Source organism: Mus pahari, chromosome 12 (assembly GCF_900095145.1).
Source record: "Mus pahari chromosome 12, PAHARI_EIJ_v1.1, whole genome shotgun sequence".
In the NCBI taxonomy this organism is placed as follows: Eukaryota; Metazoa; Chordata; class Mammalia; order Rodentia; family Muridae; genus Mus; species Mus pahari.
Genome location: NC_034601.1, coordinates 79,802,539 through 79,825,289, shown reverse-complemented (window position 1 = coordinate 79,825,289; position 22,751 = coordinate 79,802,539). Strand labels below are relative to the sequence as shown.

The 22,751-nt window shown below is 38.8% G+C and overlaps 1 protein-coding gene across 1 annotated transcript; it reads left to right on the top strand.

The window, feature by feature from the left end:
• The first annotated feature begins 12,223 nt into the window (after positions 1–12,223).
• On the top strand, positions 12,224–13,768 carry LOC110329316 (keratin-associated protein 24-1). Its single transcript, XM_021208874.1, has one exon. The coding sequence runs from the start codon at positions 12,261–12,263 to the stop codon at positions 13,005–13,007; it is 747 nt and encodes a 248-aa protein (XP_021064533.1). The 5' UTR covers positions 12,224–12,260; the 3' UTR covers positions 13,008–13,768.
• The last annotated feature ends 8,983 nt before the right edge of the window (positions 13,769–22,751 follow it).

The following is a 22,751-nucleotide window of genomic DNA, read 5'->3' as shown; positions in this document are numbered from 1 at the left end:
TGAGTTTGAATACAACATGGCAACTCATCCGAGCAATGTTGTCTTGTGAGTGAAGAACAGAAGTAAACAAGTGGGGGAAGGAATGGGAGGATTCAATGAACCAAGGCAGAAAGCTGCAGGTACTAGGATCACCAAAATGAGGAAAAAACCTTGGTAAATTCAACAGTCTGGGAGATGATTAGCTGGGTAAAGTGTTGAGAGTCAAAGACTCTCAAACTGAGAAGCGACTGTAGAGATAGGTAAGGCATCAAATATTAACGGTCAGTATAAACCAGGGCAAGCATCAAGGGGAGAATCGAAACACTGTGCAAGAACAGATTGAAATGGTGAGCAGGGACTCTTGCATGTAGGCTGTGTAGCTGTCAGACTGAGGACGTAGAGTGGTTCCAAGTGAACCTGATGGGAGCTAGAAGGCGGCTTAGATAGTGCTCAGGCCAGTGTTAATGCTTGCTTATTATTCATGAGCAGCAAAGAGAAACAAACGAATCAGTATCAACATGGATTTTTAAGCTTGAGAAACTAGCTAAATCATTTTCAACTCATCGAGACAGATGAAATCTAGCTTTGTAAGTCTGATAAGTAAAACAAAGAATTGTGTTTTGGGTAAGGAGTTTAAACGGGTCAAAAAATTAAATAAACCTGAGTATGTTGGTGCATGCCTGTGGTTCCACCATCAGGGAAGTGGAAATAGAAAAGTCTAGAGTCAAGGCTGTCATTGATTACTTCGTTAAGTTCAAGGTCAGTCCTTCTATCAAAAAAACAAAGCAAAACAAAAAACAAAACAAACAAACAAAAAAAACCAAATAATTTAAAAGACAAAATCAATACAGAAATATATCAAGTAGGAAGTCTGGAATTTAAAATAAAATCAGCTGTTAAAAGTTCACTTTATTAATTGAGTATTTAACATACTATGTAGATGGCTTAGATTGCTCAAAGAAATGACAGTAAAAGATGTTGGTAACCGCTGCACACTGCCTATTGTCTCTATTCCGTAGTATTTTATGAGTAGGCTTTAAGGATGTGTCTAAGTACAACAACTAGTGAACAAATTTCTACAGAAGAAAGAAAACACAGAAGGAAAGAAAGCTGGATAAATTGGAGCCCTCAGATTCCTGGATTGGCATTACTCTCTGCTGCACTTACTGAAACTATTACATGGTTGACCACGAGGATATTATCCTGTTATATCAACTCTTTGCATGAGCCTGTTTTCTCTATTCCTGGAGTATAGGAAAACAAAAAAAACAAGGAGATTTCAAATAAATATGTTGGGAACAATGTGGAGAAAATCAGAATACATGTAAGGATTTCTTCTGAATGAGGGATTGGTGACTATTGAAGCCTTGGAGAGGTCTGTAAATCCTGGGAGTATTTAAGTCCTGGGAGTACTTAAGTCCTGGGAGTATCTACTTGAAGAGGTCCTGAAGCGCTTGGGTCCCCCTTTCACTTTCTCTTTCTGGTCATGAATTCAGTAGCTTTATTCTAATTTTTCAGCAGGATCTTCTACCCAACAGCCAAAAGCAATGAGGCAAACCTGTTATGGAAAGAACCTTCTAAGACTGTGAGCCAAAGAAACCTTTTTCTTTTTAAATTTATTTTATTTTTTAATTTTTTATAGTTTGGTTATCCAAAATACTAACTTCAGTGCTAGAGAGTTAGCCCAGAAGAAGAGTTAGTAGTACACAAATGGTGAGACTAGACAGTTCTAGGAAATTCCAAACATTTAAGTTAAAGTAAAAGATTGGAAGATATGGAAGAGGATAAATAATAAAAGATAAATAAATAAAACCACATTTTGGCACCAATACTGAAGCTCTTATGAAGCTGGATGGGAAGGTGGTGCAATTGTGCAGAAGTTACAGAACTTCTGTGTGTGAAAAAACTTAACTAAAATGCAGACTAACCAGTACCCCCAGAGCTCGTGTCTCTAGCTGCATATGTAGCAGAAGATGGCCTAGTCGGCCATCATTGGGAAGAGAGGCCCCTTGGTCTTGTGAACTTTATATGCCCCAGTACAGGGGAAGGCCAGGGCCAAGAAGTGGGCATGGGTGGGTAGGGGAGCAGGGTGGGGGTAGTGTATAGGGGACTTTTAGGATAGCATTTGAAATGTAAATGAAGAAAATAATAACAAATTTTTAAAAAGAAAATAATGAAAAATAAAATAAAACAGAATGGAATACATGACAAAATGACAGTATTTCATTGTCAGATGCAGCTTTCCTTTTTCTACATTGCTTTACTGAGCTTGCCAGCAATCATTGCTAACAATGAACTCAATAACATACTCATTTTAACTTCATGCTACTGTCCTGGCAACTACACAGAGATAATTTACATAGAAAAATAAATAATTGGTTACTATAGAGATCGAAAGGAATTATAAATGCAAATAAAAATGCCAAATTTTGAGTACATTGAGGAAATTGAGTAAATCCTGTGTTACATCAAAATGTGATAAGTTGATTGATATTATCCATCTTCTTGAAATTCTATGTGCTCAATCTAATTACTGATGATTAATGGTGGGAGTCAACATAGTTTTAAACTCTCCCGCTCCAGCATCCTACTTACTGGATACATTACAACTGCAGTGGTAGAGACCAAATTTTTAATGTGGTCTACAAAGAAAATGTTGATAGCTTGACTACTTCTGTGCAGAAGAAGAGATCTCATAGGCCAATGTTTGTCACTTGTTCTCAAACTACAAGAGAGTGATAAAGTGAACAAAATCTAGAAATATGTCACAAAGTCTTCAGGCGATGCACACCTACAGCCTTCTTCAGAAACGAGTTATGAAGGTGAGGAAAAGAACCTTCTGGAAGTACATAAGAATTTGAAAAAGTCCATTTTATCCAAAGTCCTTGAAGTGCTTATATGGCAAGATGTCAGAAAGTCTCAGAAAACTCATCCCAACCCCTAGTGGCTTCAATCTCTTCTTTGATTTTTCTACCAATAACAGACCACACACTGATGTGAGGTGATCTGAGACGAAAAGAAATGTGTTCTCTTGAAACTGACTCCAACATTTCAAATATAAAATGTCAAACAACCCTTCTATTGTTGGAAATGAAAAAGGATTGAAACCCAAAGAGGTACTCCCATAATTCTCATTGGCACAGTGTGCCAATCTTTTAAAAATAAACATATGAACACACGTTAACACACACCTTTCCTGTGTGTCCTTGCCTGCTTCTATACATGCTCATGATATATGAGACCTCCACACCCTTCCTGAAAAGTACAGGAAGATCCATACACAAGTTTCAGTTTCTTTCTAAAAGTCAGGGGAGGGGCATCTTGTTTCTCATCTCTTCATTGGAAAATAGAAAAGCAATGGGGCTTTGTACAATAGTAAAACTATTGCACGAATCAAACAGCTCTTGCATGCTATTCTAAGATGCCGAATGTCTGCTTGAAATATTTAATTTACACTATTCCTCATGAAATAAATCTTTAATGCACTTTGTATAAGCCTGAGAAGAGGTATTTATGATTCTGGAACATATCCAGAAAAGAGTTTTCTGTAAATATTAACTTGTGTGTAAATGGAGAAGATTCTACAATGAGACTAGAGAAAGTTTGCCCTATGGATTCTATTACTTTTTCCTTAATTGTTGCTACACACACACATACACACACACACACACACAATTGCATATGCATGTAAATATATATAAAGTGTCTGGGAGGACCTGGAGGGAAAAAAAAGTAAACCAGAAGCTTTTCTAACCACGTAAAACCTCAAAAAATTAAAAAATGTTTGTTCTTGATATTAGTTCAGTTTAGCTTCACCAAATGCAAGCAAAATCCCCCAGTAAATGGTCTTCGGTGAAAACTTCTGTTAATTCTGACATATTAGTATATAAGATGAAGGCAACTGGCTGCATGTTTATCTATTAAAATTGACTTCCTTGAATAGGAATGTATAAAAATTTCACTAGAAATAGCAAATATGTCACACACACACACACACACACACACACACCATTTTCACTAGAAATAACTATTCCACTATTCAGACATATGCTAGCACTTTCTCAAGTCTCTGGAAATCAAACTCAACTTTTAAATATTACAATGCTGTCAAAGTAGAATTCTTTAAAATGTCCTCAAAGATGTTGTGTTGTCAAGGTAAATATATAGAGAGCAATATCCTATGGTGTCTCGGCTGAGTAGGGAAAGAAAATAAAGGTGTGATATTTTATTTCTAGGAAATTTTGACCTGTGAACCCCATTTTAAGATGTCAACACTTAATGTCTGAGATGTCTGAGAACAACAATGTCAGAACTTTTGAAAGAGGAGAACCATGGCTTGATAAATATGATACCATTCAAATGGACATTAAGATTGTACACATATGGAAGATACAAAGTGGATTTGCTTTATTCATGAGTGGAAGGCCATCTTCTTAAGCAGCACTACAATGAACTAACAGGGTGTTGTGATGTGAAAGGATGAATGATAAACTTAAAAAGAGCCTCCGCCAAGGCAGATGCAAACTCTCATCTGGTCCTTATTGTCTTAGGCCAGCTGCTCCTTGCCTCTTACTTGGATGTCTGATGTAACGCTGTCATGCTTGTAAGTCAATCCCAATATTCTTTAAACTACAGCCCACTCTCTTAGGAGTGCTTGCCAGGTTCTGATCACCTTATCCACTGCCCTTCTCTCTGTTGCTGTGGTGATGAACTATGTCTGACCTGTCAACGCTGAGCTTGGGTGTGAGACAACTGCCCACGCTCTTATGTCAAACCTTCTGGATACCAACCATCCAGCTGTGTGTTGAGTCCAAATGCTCTTGTTACCTTTCTACTTCATACTGTCTCTCCAAACCCTACTGTGAAACACATTCATCAATTCTTAACTTTGAAACCCCTGCCAAACATAAAGGCCTCACACATGCCGGGGCGCTTCATTAAGGAGTTTCCATCCCCAATCCATCTATCATTGCTTCCTGCTTCTGTGCTTCGTATCCCATAGCCACCTATCTTTAAAGTCTGTGGCCAGCATTTCCATCCTTTGAGCTATCTTCCCTATGGTTGTTAACCTCTCCGGAAATGTTTGTTAAATAGCATCATAAGCCTGGATATGAGTTTCCAACCTGTTTCCCACATACATAGCACTTTCTCACCAGCCTTTTTCTCCCTTGGGGTTTGTCAAGCTCCTTTAATTAGATCGCATTGAAGTGCCATGCCAGGGTCTTGTCTGTTGCGTTGTAGGTATACTTAACCTCTGAGTTGCTGGGTTTTTTTGTTTTTTGGTTTTTTTTTTTGTTTTTTTTTTTTTAAAGAATGAAGGATAAGGGTGCTGCTCGTTCACTTGCTGTTGTCTCTGATGTAATTCCAAGTGAGATTAATTAAGTTTCTTCAGTAGAAAGTGTTTGTGATTAAGGCTCCTTCATTTCTGTGTCATCAATCTGTCCTCACACAGAAATAAAGTATTCTATGTGTGAATAAACTTGCTACAAATTATATGAAAACAACTGTTATGCATAATCTTCAAAAAAACCCCTCAAGATACTATTCTTTTGTTAAAATTTTAAGTAAAAGAAAAACAAGTATCTAGAAATGAAGGCCAGGTACACACTTTCAAGAACCTTTCCAAGTGGATGTGGGATTCTATGTGAGTGCTAAACACATTGCCGTGTTTTTAGCAATTAATAAGCAAATAAGGATATTCTTTCATCAGAATAGACCATGTTATGCCACAACAATGAACATTCCAACATTATGGATGCTTTCATTTGAAATGGTCTGTCGTGTGCAGGTCACAATCATCACTCCAGCTTTGAGGATCTTTCTCATTCTAGGACCCTAGTGGAATTTCCTAGTGGAGTTTTCAACGTCTCAAATAGTACCACAAATAGCATATGGAGAACATCCTCAAAGCAGCCAGATGACATTCCATATTTTTTTTCTGAAGTTGTCACTAAATAGTGAAAGATACAGTGTCTACCCTAACAATGTAAATCACAGAGGACTGCATGAATTTTAGTTCTAGGCAATTGAAGATATTCCACCCCCTTCCCTCTTAAAGTCAACTTTTTCTGCCATCCCTACTGCTCTTCATGGGTTCTTGCACAAAGTCGACCACTGTCACCTGAAACCTAAAATTTTTCCCTTAGATGAATGTATTTAAAAGTCACTATTTGAATCAGTTATTCCAGGTGCTCAGTGGCAACTTGTTTTTTTTTCTCATTAACTACTTATATCACAGTAGTTGTAATTGCTAAATTTAAGTCACACAAACAGCTCTACCATTAATAATAATAACCTTCTGACACATATGCTCACTAATCTATTTTTTTTTAACAAGAAAATTCAAATAGGCAAACAACTTACTCAAAGAATCACCTAAGTAAGATTGCATTAAGTTTTCTTTATCATTTGCATTATCTGTGGTTTCTGACACTCGGGTTCTGACGCATCTGGGAGCCACTCTGAAGGTGCTAATAACTCGATTGTGATGCTGTCTTCAGCACTAAAACTGCCCAATCTAAATCGCAAATAAAACTAGTTTCTTTCTGCCAGAACCTCAACATGCCCTTTCATTATAGGCTGGCTAACTTTTTGGGATGTACCCTTATGAACTCCTGGGTACTGTGCATAGACATAAAGATTGCCTTCAGCATACTCATTTCCTGAAACTTGGCTCTCTAGGCTCCACATACAACTTAGAGCAAATCATCTAGGGCTTGTTTGGCATCATTTTTCCTCTCCTCTTTGTCGAATGCCTTTCTTCCTCTCTATCAATCCTCTATCTATCTATCTATCTATCTATCTATCTATCTATCTCCCTATCTGTCTACACTTACAGAATAAATTGAGAAAATCCAATACTTGTAATAAAAATTGTAGCAAAGATATTAACAAATGCTATCAGTCAATGATCATCATCAAATATAATACCAAATAAAAACTACACATTACTTGTATTTATATTACATTTAATCCTCATAGTCACCCACAAATAAAACACTATATAACTCCATTTTAAATATGTGGTTATTCAATTTCAAGACATTTGGTACTTATCTGGGCAACAGAGGTATAATCCCACAAACCTGACTATTGAAATCTTACTCAAAGCAATGTCTAAAACCTTCCAGGATGCCTAATATAGAAAGATATGGAAGACACAGGAGAAGTGAGTGGTCATTTAGTGACCCCACTGCCAAGCAAGTTACTTTTCTTTCCTATCTAAGGGAGTTCCCCCCGCCCTTTTTCTCATTTAACATTGAGAGCATAGTTATGTTACATCTATGTATGATGACATTAAAAATGATAATAATTTTATTAGTTTACTTAATGAGTAGAATTCCCTAAATTAGACCAATAGGAAACAAGAAAGAAAAATAGCAATGTTTAACTAGCATATGCTTCTTCCTATTATTTGCTATCTATTCTGTCTGCTGAAAATCCTGGCAAAGTATAAACTATTAACTCTGGGTTTTGTAGAGAAAGTACTGAAGTCCTAAGAAAGAAATTGTCCAAGGTTAACCACGAATATAGAAATGCTACATAATAATAAACTCACAGCTCATTAATGCATAGCCCTGCCTGCACATCCCAGAGTGGTTAATTCTTAATAAAGCTGCTTTATGTTGTAGACTTTGCTTCTTTCTCTGAAAAGTTACACATGAATCAGATTCAAATCTGTGTCTCTCCATTCAGTTGCTTTTTTCACCTTAAATTTTGATTTTTCTCATCATCCCCAGAGCTTATGGAAACACTAATGATAAGTCAAGCATCAATGTAAAGTCTCAAGCGCATTATTCTAGGGCATGGCTGTTAGGCATGGGCCTGCTTCATTTGTATCTACAGTTCAGTTTCTAAGCATATATGGATTTGTATGCACCTTTGCTTGTTAAATCATGAGACTGCTGTTTTATCTGACAACACCTTAGCAAGCAGATTGAAGCACAGTTAAGGAAAGGAAAGATTCAATTTTCCATGACATGAAGACTAGAGGACATCTAACATTCTTTTCTTTGAGGGCTACTAAATGTAACTTTAATTTTCTTTGCTCTGTGTTTACTCTAAAGGATTTTAACCTTTGGGGGAAAATAGAAAAGAATTCCATAACTCTATTTTAATGAGTTGAAAAGAGACTGCACTGGCTCATTAAACGAAGTGTTTTTCTGACTCTTGGGATGATGTATTTCTTTTGGCTGATGGCTAAGGAAGTTTATTCCTTGCACCTTATTATTGCCCTGGATATAAAGTACCAATGCTACAGACCCAGAAAGACCATCGGATTCAGCTGTATCTCCTAATAGAGTATTCCTTTTCTCTGACTGCTGCAGCAAATTACCACACACTTTGTAGCTTAAAATAATAGAAACTTATTGTCTTTGGCTTCTGGAGGTTAAAAGTGTAAAGTCAGTCTCAGATTTAGGTGTTGACCCCAATTCAAGGTGTCAGCAATGCTGATTCCTGTAGTGTGCCTAGTGGAGAGTCTGTCCCTTCATCTCTATTTTTTTAAAGGTTGTTGGCATTGCTTAGTGTGGGGCCACTGCATTCCAAATAATTTCTGTTGCCACTTTGAGTGCCTCTTGTGTGTGTGTGTGTGTGTGTGTGTGTGTGTGCACATGTGTGTGTGCGTGTGTGCGCGCGTGTGTGCATGTGTGAGTGTGTGTGCGTGTGTGCGTGTGTGCATGCGTGCGTGTGTGTGTGTGCATGTGTGTGTGTGCGTGTATGTGTGTGTGTGTATCTTCCTTTGCTCCCTCATTCTTTTTCAGTTACTGTCTTCCCCTGCTGAAGAAGCCTATAACAACACCAGATTTGTCTTAATGAATCTGCTTCAATAGTTAATGTATGTGTATCTGGGATACTGCTTTTACACCACCAGGTGGTAATTATAGGTTCCCAGGGGTTTAGATGTAGGACTTTTGGAGTGCGTAGGTAATGGACACTAATACAATAATACAATAAATATTAAATATAGGTGAATCAAAGAAAGGAATGACACTTTCAGTGGTAAAATGAAATCGAGTGACGAGTATGAGTCTCCAAAGCTTTCAGAGGACAATGTCACACAAACAATAGTCTTTATTTCGGGAATAAGCCTGCCAGTTTTGTGACTCTGATATCTGCTCAATGTCTTCCAAAGATGGAGACTAAAAAGGAAAGCAACTCTGTGAAGGCCCCACATTCATGAAATAGTGAACAGGATAAGGATGAGGAGTGTGTGTGTGTGTGTGTGTGTGTGTGTGTGTGTGAACATGCTCTTCTGAGAAGGAAGGAAATCAGAAAAGCAGTGAGTGAATGGAGCATGCCCCTGGGAGCCCTGCTGTTGCACTGTTGTGCTACCCTATCTAAACTTCGACAGTTCCAAAGTCCCAGGCATTGAGTACTTCTTATGCTACGATGTTCTATGATGAATTTCTGGGCATCTAGTTTTATGAGTGATAGCAATTCAATTACTTTTTATTCAGAGCTAGGGTAAAGATGGAGCATGTTGCTTTTGGTGCATATTTGTCCACTCGTTCTGTTCTTTCCATCCCCCTTGAGCTTGGTACGGAGAAGCTTGAAGTGAGAGACTAGTGTTCACTTCGACACCATATATACTAAAATAGAAATTGTACAGTGGAGATTAGTGTGGCCCTGCCCACAGATCCCCACCCCACCCCCCAAATAAAAGAAGGCATGGACATGAGAAACAGCCAGGGATGTGTGTGAGAGGGTGGAAGAGGAAGGAAGAAATGATACAATTACAATTAAAAATAAAAATATCATAGAATCATAAAAATAATATAAAATGCAGAATATGGTAATGAATGGGAGAATGACTTAAGGATCTACCAGAGTCTGGATGACATACCAGGACTCGGCTACAGTGGAAAATCTAACACTCGCTGCCTTATATCTCTATTTCCTCCCAATTTATCTACTCTGACTTGTACACACAGTATCCTAGACTACTCCATAGCCAACTAATGTGACTCTTCTCCCCTGAAAGAAATTCTAGATGGGAACACAATACATTGAAGGAGAGTAGTTCATTGCTGTGTTCTATAATAAACACCGAGAAAGGCATAAAACACTCCTAAATATGTTCAGAGAATGTCTCTAGGTTTACACTTAAGTGAAACTCCCAAACCTGAATGAGAGGGCATGGAACAGTGACAAATATGTCTTGAGAACATGATGTCTTTTGACACTGCCCTGAAGTCTGCATTGCTCTCAGCCTGAGGCATCATGGCTAATACACACATTGTTCTTTCTAATTTAATGGAGATGCTGTAAACCTGAAGCATATTTTCTGTTTTTGAGAACATAGTCTCAGCTCTTCATTTTAAATTAAAATCTTAAGCCGGGCGTGGTGGCACACGCCTTTAATCCCAGTACTCAGGAGGCAGAGGCAGGCGGATTTCTGAGTTCGAGGCCAGCCTGGTCTACAGAGTGAGTTCCAGGACAGCCAAGGCTATACAGAGAAACCCTGTCTCTAAAAAACNAAAAAAAAAAAAAATTAAAATCTTAAAAATTCCTTTAAGGCTGGGTATGGTGGCACATGCCTTTAATCCCAGCACTCGGGAGGCAGAGGCAGGTGGATTTCTGAGTTCCAGGCCAGCCTGGTCTACTACAGAGTGAGTTCCAGAACAGCCAGGGCTACACAGAGAAACCCTGTCTCAAACAAACAAACAAACAAACAAACAAATTTTCCTTTAACCTTGCCTTATGCACGGTAGGCACTATTTACTAAATGTAGAGCCTGTAGCAACAACTCAGATTATTCAAATGAAACCTGGAAATACAGAGGTGGATCCTCAAAGCCTACCACTTGACTAAGCACAGGGTCCCCAATGAAGCAGCTAGAGAAAAGACCCAATGAGCTGAAGGGGTTTGCAGCCCCATAGGAGGAACAACAATATGAACTAACCAGTACCCCCAGAGCTCCCAGGAACTAAACTACCAACTAAAGAGTACACATGGTGGGATTCATGGATCTAGCTGCATATGTAGTCGAAGCTGGCTTAGTCAGTCATCAGTGGGAGGAGAGGCCCTTGATCCTGTGAAGGCTCTATACCCCAGTGTAGGGGAATGTTAGGGCCAGGAAGCTGATGTGTGTGGATTGGGGAGCAGGAGAAGGGGGGAGGGAATAGGGGCTTTTAGGAGGGGAAACCAGGAAAGGGAACATTTGAAATGTAAATAAAGTAAATTTAAAAAGAGAGAGAGAGAGAGAGAGAGAGAGAGAGAGAGAGAGAGAGAGAGAAAGAAAGAAAGAAAGAAAGAAAGAAAGAAAGAAAGAAAGAAAGAAAGAAAGAAAGAAAGACTGCCATGACATTCTGTCATTATAGACTGGAAATAACTTCAGTCCTGGGATGCGATCAAAGGAATGTACAAAGGAAAACAAGGAGAAGACAAGTAAATCCTATTTGCTGGAAATGGAAAAGCATGTAGGCTCTACAGCCTGGGCAAAGGGCACACAGTGCACAATCTTCGTCAATTAAGAAACTACAATATTGACAAACTGGATTTGTTTGCTGGGACATGAGGTAGAAAGTCTTTAAGAAGGCGATTTCATGGAAGCTTTGGTTGCTTAGCAACCACTAACCCATGGGGACCAGTTCATTTTTAGTCTGGAATAATAGGTCATCAAATGCCACTGGGATTGCTGTGAGCCTCACATATGGAATTATCCAAACACATCAGCTGAAAGGTTGTCATCGTCATCAGCGCCTGGCCTAAAACAGGGATGTGTGTAACACATATTTGGGGAAAAAAATTGATTCATTTAATGCATGGGCCTCTTCTTTTTCAAGTGACAGTATTGAGACAGCAAAGCCATCCACGTTACAAGAAAGTATGATGTAATCTTGCAGTGTTTTTCAGAGCCCAAGAGTAGAAAAATACAGACCCTTGCTTTATTGAAACCTTGTGAACCTTTTAATAACCATGCTGTAGAAACCTGTAGAGACGCTAACTCGCTAACTCTTGTTAATCACCGATTGGCATAGGAGAGTTTGCTTATTAACACTAAAATCACTATTCACGAAAGCTATGGTCTACAGAAGTTGAGTAGTGATTACAGGTACTTTGAAGACTCAAAACAAACTTATTTTTGTATGAGCCTGGAGACACGAGCAGCCATAGCTAAACAATGCAGTAATGAGATGGTATGTGTTATTGTGTCAGACCAAGAGAAGGGAAGGAGTCTGGAGAGGTTCGATGTAATCACCAGGGAAGATATAAAGAGCCCTTTAGCTGCAGCCACGCCATACCCACGTAGGTGCCTCTTGCTTGCACTCGCGGACTCCATGTCTCTTCGGGGTTATCCTAGGCTTTGCAGTGCCACATCCCATAGAAACCACTGCTACATCCCCGTGACGCCTTCCATCACAGTCTGCTCAGATGATGTAAACCCTACCTTTGGACCTTACTTACCCAGCAGCTACCAAGGCAATCTCTGGCTTCTGGACCACTGCCAAGACTCCTACTGTGAAGCACTTTGCTGTGACTCTCCCAGCTGTGTGCTCAAGTCTTGCGCTCCAAGTTGTGATCCCGCGGACTCCTGCGTGCCTTGCCATTCCCTGTCTGCAAATCAAGTTGTTAGTGACAGCGAAACTACCAACATCAGATCCAGACGCAGCTGCAGTCCCTGTACTGGGACCAAAGGGTATGTATCCAACTGCACCACGGCTACTCGATCCGCATCTAAAGCCTGTCAGACTCTTCAAAATGGCTCCCGCTGCGTAGGGCAATTTAATTCCTTCCCTAAGAATCTTCAGGCCCCACACCACTGTATTCTGGGCAACAATGAATATAGAAGCTATGGAAAATTTGGATTCATCGCCAATGGTTTCTCTCCATCTTGCTACACTATCAGTAGCTACCATCCCCGCAGTTACCTAATGAGATATTGCCAGTATCCAAATTATGTGCCTTCAAGTTTCTCCTCCCGGAGCTACTTATGTAGAAATTTTCAGTCTCTGAGCTGTATACCTAGTACATTCCCACCTCTGAGATACTTATGCAGCAGTAACAGACCTCTGCATTGCTACTGATTGATTTATAGCTCCTAAAAGAGCTCCAAAGAGGCTGATGGAGGACCGCAAGTCTGATTCAGGTCTGTGGTCTCTATTATTCTGCTAAATCAATCTATTCATCTTAGACGGTGGTCACACCAGCCTCAAGTCAATTAACCACTCTGTAGTTTATCCTTTAATCTGTTAGTCTGATTATGAGGGTAGTCTTAGCTCTGAAACTGACTAGAATGGACTCACTTGAAGAGATTCCACATGAAGGAAAATCGTCAACATTTTTACTCTGGTTGCCACTTGCCTTGTGATCCTCTACCTGGGTCGATGCCTGATTTCAACATAGTTTTTTCAGATTGTTCTGCTTTTCATCGATAGTTTTGTTAACTGCCTAATGAGCATCTTGCCTTCAATCAAGAAATAAAATTACCTTAAACATACTGAATGGAGCTATTTCTTCCTTTCCCTCCTGACGGATTATAAGAAGGGAGTGTACAACATCAACAGTCATAGCTACTAAAGAGAAAACCTCAGCAATTGTCTCTTTCAAAGAAGACAGAAAGCACAGGGTTGATTGACAGCTGACTCTTAGCCTCCACCCTTGGGAGAAATACTCAGGACTGAGTGAAGCACAGAAAGTATTTGAGAAAGGAGAGACAAATGCTGTTGTAGATTCTCCGTGACTCCTAGAATTCATCTGTGTTCTAGATTCCTGTCATTCTGCTCTGTTGAATTGTGTCATTCTTATTCTAGAAAATATCACAATTCTTGACTAATAAACAATGATCTATCTGGAAAACTTGGCTTTTCTTATGCGTCACGACTATTCACTGATATTTTGTCTACATTGAGCACAGTAGTATGCATACCATTGTTGATGTAGAATTTGGGCTTTATAACTTAAAGTAAAATTGTGACGAAGGTTGAATATATAAAATCCAGTGTTTTTGTTTTTGTTTTGTTTGTAGCACCTTCAATTTATTCATCTTGCAATATATGTGATTGGTTTTCTAATAAAGTATTTGGTGAGAATTTCATGCAATTTAATAACAAGTATATATTTCATGTATACTATGTATGACAATAAAATATAGGTACTATTTGAGACAGTCAATAATTAAATATGGAATGTCCTGAGAAGTGATTTAAGGCCTATACATTTCTCATGCAAATAATGAAAATGAAAGCTTCCATCCTGGTATTAAAAGTCTAGGATAGCCATGGTGGAAATTTCTATAAGTGAAAAGTGAAACATGTAAAGAGAAATGGTTTTTGGTGCTGGATGCAATAAGGGACCAGAATATTTGGGAGATTTGATAGTATTGATAGCCAATATCTTATGGCTCAAGTAAAACTCAGTGATGGAGCGCTTGCCTAGCCTGAAAGGCTTGGGGTTGCACTTTTATCACTTTAAAAATAGGAAAGATAATGTCCCAAAATCAAAACTTTCAGACCACACCCATGGGACTAGCATTTTAATAAACAGTAAGTGCATGCATACTGTATTTATATGTAAGGCTTCAGAAAGTGTATTGATGCCTTGATCTTGCTAGACGATATTTGGAGATGATGATGTTCTTCATTCTTGTGAGTGCCTCAGCTTTCAGAGAATTCTTTTATATATTACCAAAACATTATGCTTTGGAACCAAACATTGACAATGTAGAACTCATTTAGTTCCTTTCACAAGTCATGGTATTCAAGTACTTGAAAACTGTTTTGTGTGCATTAATTGAGTGTTCTGTTGCTATATATATTATCTTTGTAAACTCTTTGAGATTCTTAAGTAGGACTCTTTGATAACATTGAGATTTAGGGAGAACTGTTCAGAGGAGTAATATACTGAAACAAACATAATACTATCTCAATCATTTAACTACAAGAGAAGACTTTCCGATCAGTGAAGCATCACTTCTAACTAGAAAAATGACAGAACAGTATCTGGGAGAACTGGCCTTGGAGCGATGTGAAATGTTGAAGTGGCAGGGTTCTGAGCACTCAGGGATGGTAAAGGAAGCTGAGGTGGTAAGTTGATGGTAACCCAAGTGTCACTGAGTGTGAGTGGAAGAGAGGGGCAAACATGTATCAGCAGTGGATTAAAATGGAGAGAAAATATAAAATATTTGATGAAAGATCATAGATGAGAAAAGTTCTCTTAAAAAATTCAACTTATGTTTATAAATATGGCCATGATAAAACAAAAAGTGCCTAATTGAAAGATATCATTTAAAAATAAAAAACGGAAGAGGAAGATGATGCATGTGAGAAGCTTATGATTACGTCCTAAATGTTCTGTAAACATTAAGCCTAATATAGATCTCTATGAATGAAGTCAAATAACTAATAAGACAGTGCAAACAACTCCCCTAAGCAGAATTAGGAGAAAATATGTTGCATGTGCTCCACAGAATTAGTTTCGTAACTATTTCAAAGTAAAATAAGAAAGCACCAACATCTTGATGAGAAACAAACAATGGGATCACATAATTACTAATAAACGAAATATACATTGCCTGTAAAGAAGTTACTGTGTTAGATCCCATTGGTAATTCTTTGTTATGAACACAAGATATTCTTGTTACCATCTATTTGTCAAATGTATTAGAGTAATACGTTAACTTACAAATAGCATGGCAGGGGAAACAGGTTGGGAGAGAGATCAGAAAGGTCTGTGAGGATGTAAGGCTTTCAAAGGCACCAACTGAATGTTCATCCAATACCTCATCTTCAAGTGTCTCCTGGGGAAAGCGTGCTGCAGAGGACAAACCTAGGCTGACTTCACTTTGCTACTCTGTTTATGTTATTAGTACCGCAGAAGCTGCTGTCAACTGTACAACACATACAATCATGAAGTGGGATTGGCTTTGTTGTGAGATCCCAAATCTTTTAAGTTCAGATTCCATTTTAGAGAACCTGACCTAAGTTTGAACTCAGGTAAACTAACAGGCTGGGACCTAGCACTAGTTTCCATGTTGTCCCTCAGTAAAACCCAAGCCTAGCTCCAGTCTCTAGGCTAATCCCCAGCAAGACCGGAGTTTCCAGGTTACACCCTCAACAATACCAGTATCTCCAGGTTATTCCCCCAACAAACCTGCACCCCAGGTTACAAGCCCACCCCCTGCCTAATGACCACCAATGCAGAGGGGAGAAGTTAAGTTTATGATGTGACTCCCAGAACCAGCCAATTATGTTACAGGCCACAGGAGCTTTCCAATTAGATGCTTGCACAATACTCCCTGCTTGCTGCTTACTATAAAGTCTTGCCCCATAGAAATTCAGAGCTTCCCCCCTCCCACCACCCAAACTGTCCCATGTGACAATGATACATTGGGGTGAGGGGAGCTGAGCTAGTTTGTGAGTTGCATCAGATTGGCTCCTGTGTGTTTTGGGGCGACCACTAATATTTCTCTGGCACGACAGTTGCTTAGCTCTCTTTTCTGTTGTTTTTTATTTTTTAGTTACATGTAAAAATCATAATTGTCAAGTCTAAAGTTTACTTATGAATCTGCAATTCCAAATCTAAAGTTCTCCCAAAGGTACCACACTTTGACCCAGGTCCTCACAGCGTAGTCATTTCCTTGGTTGCAACTGCCTGCTATCATCTGAAGACCAAGAATGCAATATGGAAAGTTCCAGAAAGAAATAATTGATAAGCTATGTGCTGAACCATAATATGAATAATAAAGGAAGTGAATCAACTCACTGTCTGGCCAATCTTTACAGTTCAGCGACCTTCTTGTTAGGATCTGTCTGGTTTGTATCAGACTTAAGGCTCCCTAAAACACAGGAACAGTGATGTGAGGATTTTGTTAGTGTATGTGGTTATGGTTCTTCTGCATTAATGTTATCAGTGATGTATCCAATTTATAAATTAAATTTTGGCATTAATATGTAGATATAAGAAAATATAAACTAAATACGAATATCTGGTGTTACCTGATATTTCAGGCATCCCGCAGGAGCCCTGGAATGTAGCCACGTGGATAAAGCAGCACTGTTGGCACTGCCTTTAACACTCCTTTGACATGGCAAATGAAAACAAAGTTCTAATCTATCCATCAAAAAAGAATTTAAGAAGAAAAAAATAATGAGTCTGTTTTGGGAGACTATCAACTAAAGTGCAATCCAATGATGTTAATAAAATTTTTACAATTAAAAGGAGTAGTCTACGCCAGTACAGATTATTATATTAATATTATATATAATATTATATACAAATTGAAGTCTACTAGCATGCATCCAAAGTAAAGATATGTTAACCTTGGGGAGAATTTTAAAAAATGAGAGTTGAAAATTCAGTAAGCAAGTTTCGGGGTTAATGCTTCTACTTTATGCATGTAATTTAAGTTTAAAAACAAAGGAAAATAGTACTGAGAATGAAAGTTGATTGTGTCCTCTGATGACAGAGAACGTGTAATCCGCAGCATCCACTGCCCTACTGTTAATGACAACATTGACACCAAAGTGAAATAGGTCCCTGTCCTCTACACTGCTAGGCCTTCTAGGAAGGCCCAATTGCAAGAATTCATTGATATCTGCCACAATGAATTTCCACTAAGTAAAAAAATACACTTAATAAATCATGGGCTTTGACTTTTTAGCATAGCACATCACTACAAAGAAATGTTAAGTTGTATACACAACTAAATCTTTTAAAAAATTATAGTTAGAAATACACTAATGATTCTGCTTTTTCTCAAATGCTACCGTATAGATAACCAACAATTTGCGCCTCCCAAAGAAAACATAAGCATCTCTTTGCCATTTATTTATAAAAGGGGAAACTTTATTCCATACTCCAAAGACGACTTCCCATGGTTGCAAACATTTTATAAATGCAAAGAGAAGTGAAAAGTGCTCCTGTTTCTCATACCCTTTCCATCTCGGTGATGTAGCAGAGTTAAAGAACTACATGCACACCACCTCCTGCTCAATGCTGTAAACCAAACAAAACTCTCTACCTCAATATTTATGCAATGCGTGACCTACATAATGAACAATTAAAGTTTCTTCAAATGTATGGACTTGACACTGAATATTTAGATGGTTAACAGTTTATGATAAGGTTCAAACAGCTAATAATCCTTCCACCTTTGGCATGCTAGTAGAGGTTTCACTGGACACCATGACAGCCATGTTTGTTTCTGTCTGCCATCTTGAAACTCTTTTTCACTCCTATTAATTAGAAGCCTTCTTTCTTAGACTATGATTTTAGTGAATGTATTAAGTCTACATTACTTCTATAACATATATAGTCATCAACATGTTTCTAAACCTTTTTTTTCCATGAAATTTCATCAGTTTTTCATCACAGTGTCATCTTTTGGGTTTTCCATAAAATGTCTGTCAACTCTTCTACCAATGGTCAATATGTGCATGTGGCTTGCTAAATGTAAAAGGATGTCATCTTCCCAAAAGGCTCTTCATTACCCTGGGATCTTGCTTGGTTTAATTAAGTAAATTGTCACCCCTAGTATGTTCCAAGATAGCTAATCCCCAGAACTGCATGTCTTATGCTAGAATTTTTAATTACTTGGCCTGCTAAAGTCAGTCCCTAGATTGCTTCAGAAGTGAATCAGGAGTTGGTTAAGACCTCTCCCAGATGTGGATGCATGTGGTCTCATAGCCAGTGTAATTATTTTGGGCTCACTAGACACCAGCTTGGTCTCTGTGTACTAGGTTAATCTCACCAACAGCTGTGATTCTGCATATCACCAAGCCAGGCCACTGACAGAGCAGAGAAGAACAGTCTCTCATGCCCCCCCCCCATTTTTTAAATGCCTTATATCAAAGTCAGGAAAAAGCACTTCAACATGCCACCACTGCCAACTTTCACTCTGAAGAAAATTATAAGAAGGCATTTTCTTTAATTTTTAGAAGTATACGGTTCCTACATTTACACTTTGACATTTAACATAAAAATATGGTAAGTGAAGATATAATGGTATAATCCTTACCTCTGCCCTCAGGAGGAAGAGGTACCTGAAATGAGGGTTCAAAGGCAATCTGGTTACATAGTGGGACCCTATATTAAATTAGTAAATAAAAGTAAAATGATGGTAAATATTTTTCAGTCGATAAATAAAAATTATAAATCAATAATTATTTCTTTGATAAAAGAGTGGATATTTTAAGTACAGAATTCTTTCTTTCAAAGAATAATTATGGTGCAAGCAATATAAATGTCAGAGTTGCAACTTTAGATAGTGGACTATTCCTCACTTACTATGTAACCAGCGAGAATGAAAGATTATGAATCATGCTAACAGGCAGTCTGTTGTTTCTTATTATGTCTTTGCTCCCTGGTTTCTAACGGGTAGATGTCTTCTTTGTTTTAATCAACTTCTCTCAGATTGGGTAGCACAAAGGTCCTCTGTCCTGTTTTATAGGAATCGAGTGCAATTCGAATGCTGAGTGACTTCAAGCACTTCTAAACTGAACGGTGAAGAGAAATGCAAAGTGCCTCTTTGTTCACACATTGTAAAGTGGTCATAAGTGATCTTGAGTATTAATTCTAAATCAGAACAGTTATGCTTACACAAGTCAAGATGTCAGTTAACCCTCTTATTGTGTAAGTGGTCTTCATGGACTGAGATGCTTGCTAAGAATTCAGCAAAGTGGTTTATAAAACACTGTGAACAGGCAGGAAACTCAGTAAGGTCCCCAGCTTCTGATTCTGTGCAGGGTATGATGATGATGTAAGCTCGTCAGTTAGTTAGAATCACAATCTCCATTCCTATTGTTCCAGCTTACTGTATTAGTGTGAAGATTTTATTGCTTTGCCTCCTACCTATATGTATAACTCCTAAATTCATGCTGAACTCCTTCAAGCCCTATATGCACAGCAGCTGCATAGAGGTGATCTAAATTTTATGTCAGATACATGTGGGAATAATTGGGGGCCTTTTATCCCTCATGTCCAAACTACCTAAGTGGAAACTTCAAGCCTATCATTGGCAATACCCTTGGAAAATTCTGGCAAAGCTATTGAATTCTAGAGTTCAAATCTCTTCTCTGTACCAGAGCTACTTCTGCAACCTGACTGTGTGCTCTGTGTGTGTGTGTGTGTGTGTGTGTGTGTGTGTGTGTGTAAATAATTTTATTTACTTACATTTCAAATGTTGTCCCCTTCCTGGTCTCCCCTCCAAGAGTTCTTCACTCCCTCCCTTCTCCCCTTTGCTTCTGAGAGGCTGTTCCCCAACTCCCACCAGCATTCCCCATTCCCTGGAGCATCAAGTTTCTACAGGATTAAGCACTATGTCTCCCTGATGAGGCTAGACAAGGTAGTCCTCTGCTACAAAATGTGACAGGGGCCACTGTGCAGCCCACGTATGCTCTCGTTGGTTGGTGACATAGTTTCTGGGAGCTCTGAGGGGTCTGGATTAGTTGATATTGTTGTTCTTCCTATGGGGTTGCCATCCCCTTCAGATCTTTCAATATATCCCCTAGCTCTTTCATAGTGTTCCCAACCTCAGTTCAATGGTTGGCTGTATGTATCTGCATCTGTCTCAGTCAGGTGCTGGTAGAGCCTCTCAGAGACAGCCAAGCTAGGCTCCAGACTGCAAGCACAGTACAGCATCAGTAATAGTGTCCGTGCCAGGGCTTTGGTGCCTGTACTTGGGATGGATTCCAAGTGGGGCTGGTCACTGGATGGCCTTTCCTTCAGTCTACGCTCTATTTTGTCCCTGCATTTCCTTTAGACAGGAACGATTCTTAAACATGGAAGACAATAGCAGTACTCTAAACAATGTATTCCATTTCAAAGTGCTTAAAATCCAAATAGTGAGTAGTAGTGTTTTCAGAAGCCTTAGTAACTTGTTTACTGGTATAGATCAACTGCTCATCAATTAAGAGATCAATAAAAAGTATCCAGTTTATATAGATACATGAAATACAACCAGAATATACTCATTATGAAAAGCACTTCTGTGTATAGTATATCACATGAGGACATTTCATTATCTCATATCTTTTTTTCTGCTATGCTTCTCACATACACAAAGTGAATTGGACATGAAATTGGAAAATAGTCACACAATATAAACACGCTCTTATGTTTTTTGAGTCTAATGTAACAAGAAGAAAAAATGATGAAAACAAGTATCTGAAGAGATTGCAAATAAAATACTACTTCCAACACTGGTCCTCCAGCCTCACATCTTGCCATTCACTCTTCTGATGATGCTTTAAAATAAAAAAATTGTAAGAATGAGGCAAAAACCAGTATTGGGAACATACAATTTTTTTTCCCAGCAAAGACATTCTCCCAAGGAACTGAACCATGTGAATTTACACTCTACAGTGTGTAGAGAAAAGAGCACATTTTTTTTTAGGATAAGTTTGTAGAACTGTAAAGTATAGAAAATGTACATCTGATCCTGTGTCTATTTAATACCAACAGCCTAATGGGGGAAAATATACAAATACAGACGATCAAAGGAGAACTTTAACTTGAAATAATATATCCCTGGACTTAAACCATGGAATACAAGGTACATATTATTGCCACCAGCCAGAAGGATCACATGGAACTAATGAGAGGTTGTGAGAGAGGGAGGAGGAAATGAGGGCAAATATAAAAGAGCAAGACCAACTGAAAGGGAAATGTCAAGATTAAAAGAGGGAGAGGGAGGGGGGAGGGGGAAGGCAAAGGAGAGGGGGAGTGGGAGGAGGAGGGAGAGGAGAGGGAGGGGATGGGAGAGGGAGAGGAACTGGGATAGGGAGAGTAAAGGTAAGGGGATCAAGATTATCTTCCAGAAACTCTTCTTATCCCCACAGAGGAGTAATTATTTTGAAGATTTGCAACCTAAACACTAAAATTAAATTCAATAAATATAAAGAAGCCATCAACTGTAAACTAGTAAGTGTTATCCTACCTTGGGACCTCCTTGCTATAGTGTGGGCCAGATCTAACACTCAGAATTCCATATCCTGGAAACTTATTGTGTTTAGTGAATATTATCTTGGCACCACATAAAGGTAATAACAATGTATAATTTTGTATAATTATGACTGTGCCAAAGTAATAATAGATATGTATGTATACACATACAGAAGTGGGAAGCAATTTTTCTTTTCCTGTAACCATGGTTCTTAATGCTATAAGACATTAGAAAGGATTGATCATTTTGAGTCAGTATAGGACACACCCAGACACTAAATTCTCAGCACAAAGGGAATTTGTTTTCCAGGAGGGGCAAGCTTGGGTTGGGGGGTGTCTATAAAAGCAAGTAGTATGCAACAAGCAGGCAGGTGTTTTCTGTAAGAGTTGGTTTTTAAGGGGAATCTGTGCTAGGGTGAGCTGCTAAACCATGAGACATGTTAGCCAAATAATAGATTTTTGATTGTTGGATGTTGGTGTCTTGCTTGAAGGGTCTGACCGAATGGTTTTTAGCAAGGGAGAGAGAAAGGGGTAAAAAGGCAGAAGCTTTGGGGTTATGCTTGCTATGCTCATGCTCCTCAGAGCCCTACACTCTGGACAGATTTGTAACAAAGTTCAAGGGAACTGTTTATCTCTTCTTAAACTGTCTGTTTAACAGATGGTCAGTTTTGTATTTTGGGCAGATAAACCAAACAGCAGACCACGCCAAGGTGATTCCATGTGAGAGAGGTTTATTAAGCAGGGATTGGGGGGGTGGCGAAGCGAGTGGAAGAGAAGAGCAGAGGAAAGAGAGAAAGAGGAGAAAGAGAAGAGAGGAGAAGAAGAAGAAGAGGAAGAGGAAGAGGAAGAGGAAGAGGAAGAGGAAGGGGAAGGGGAAGGGGAAGGGGAAG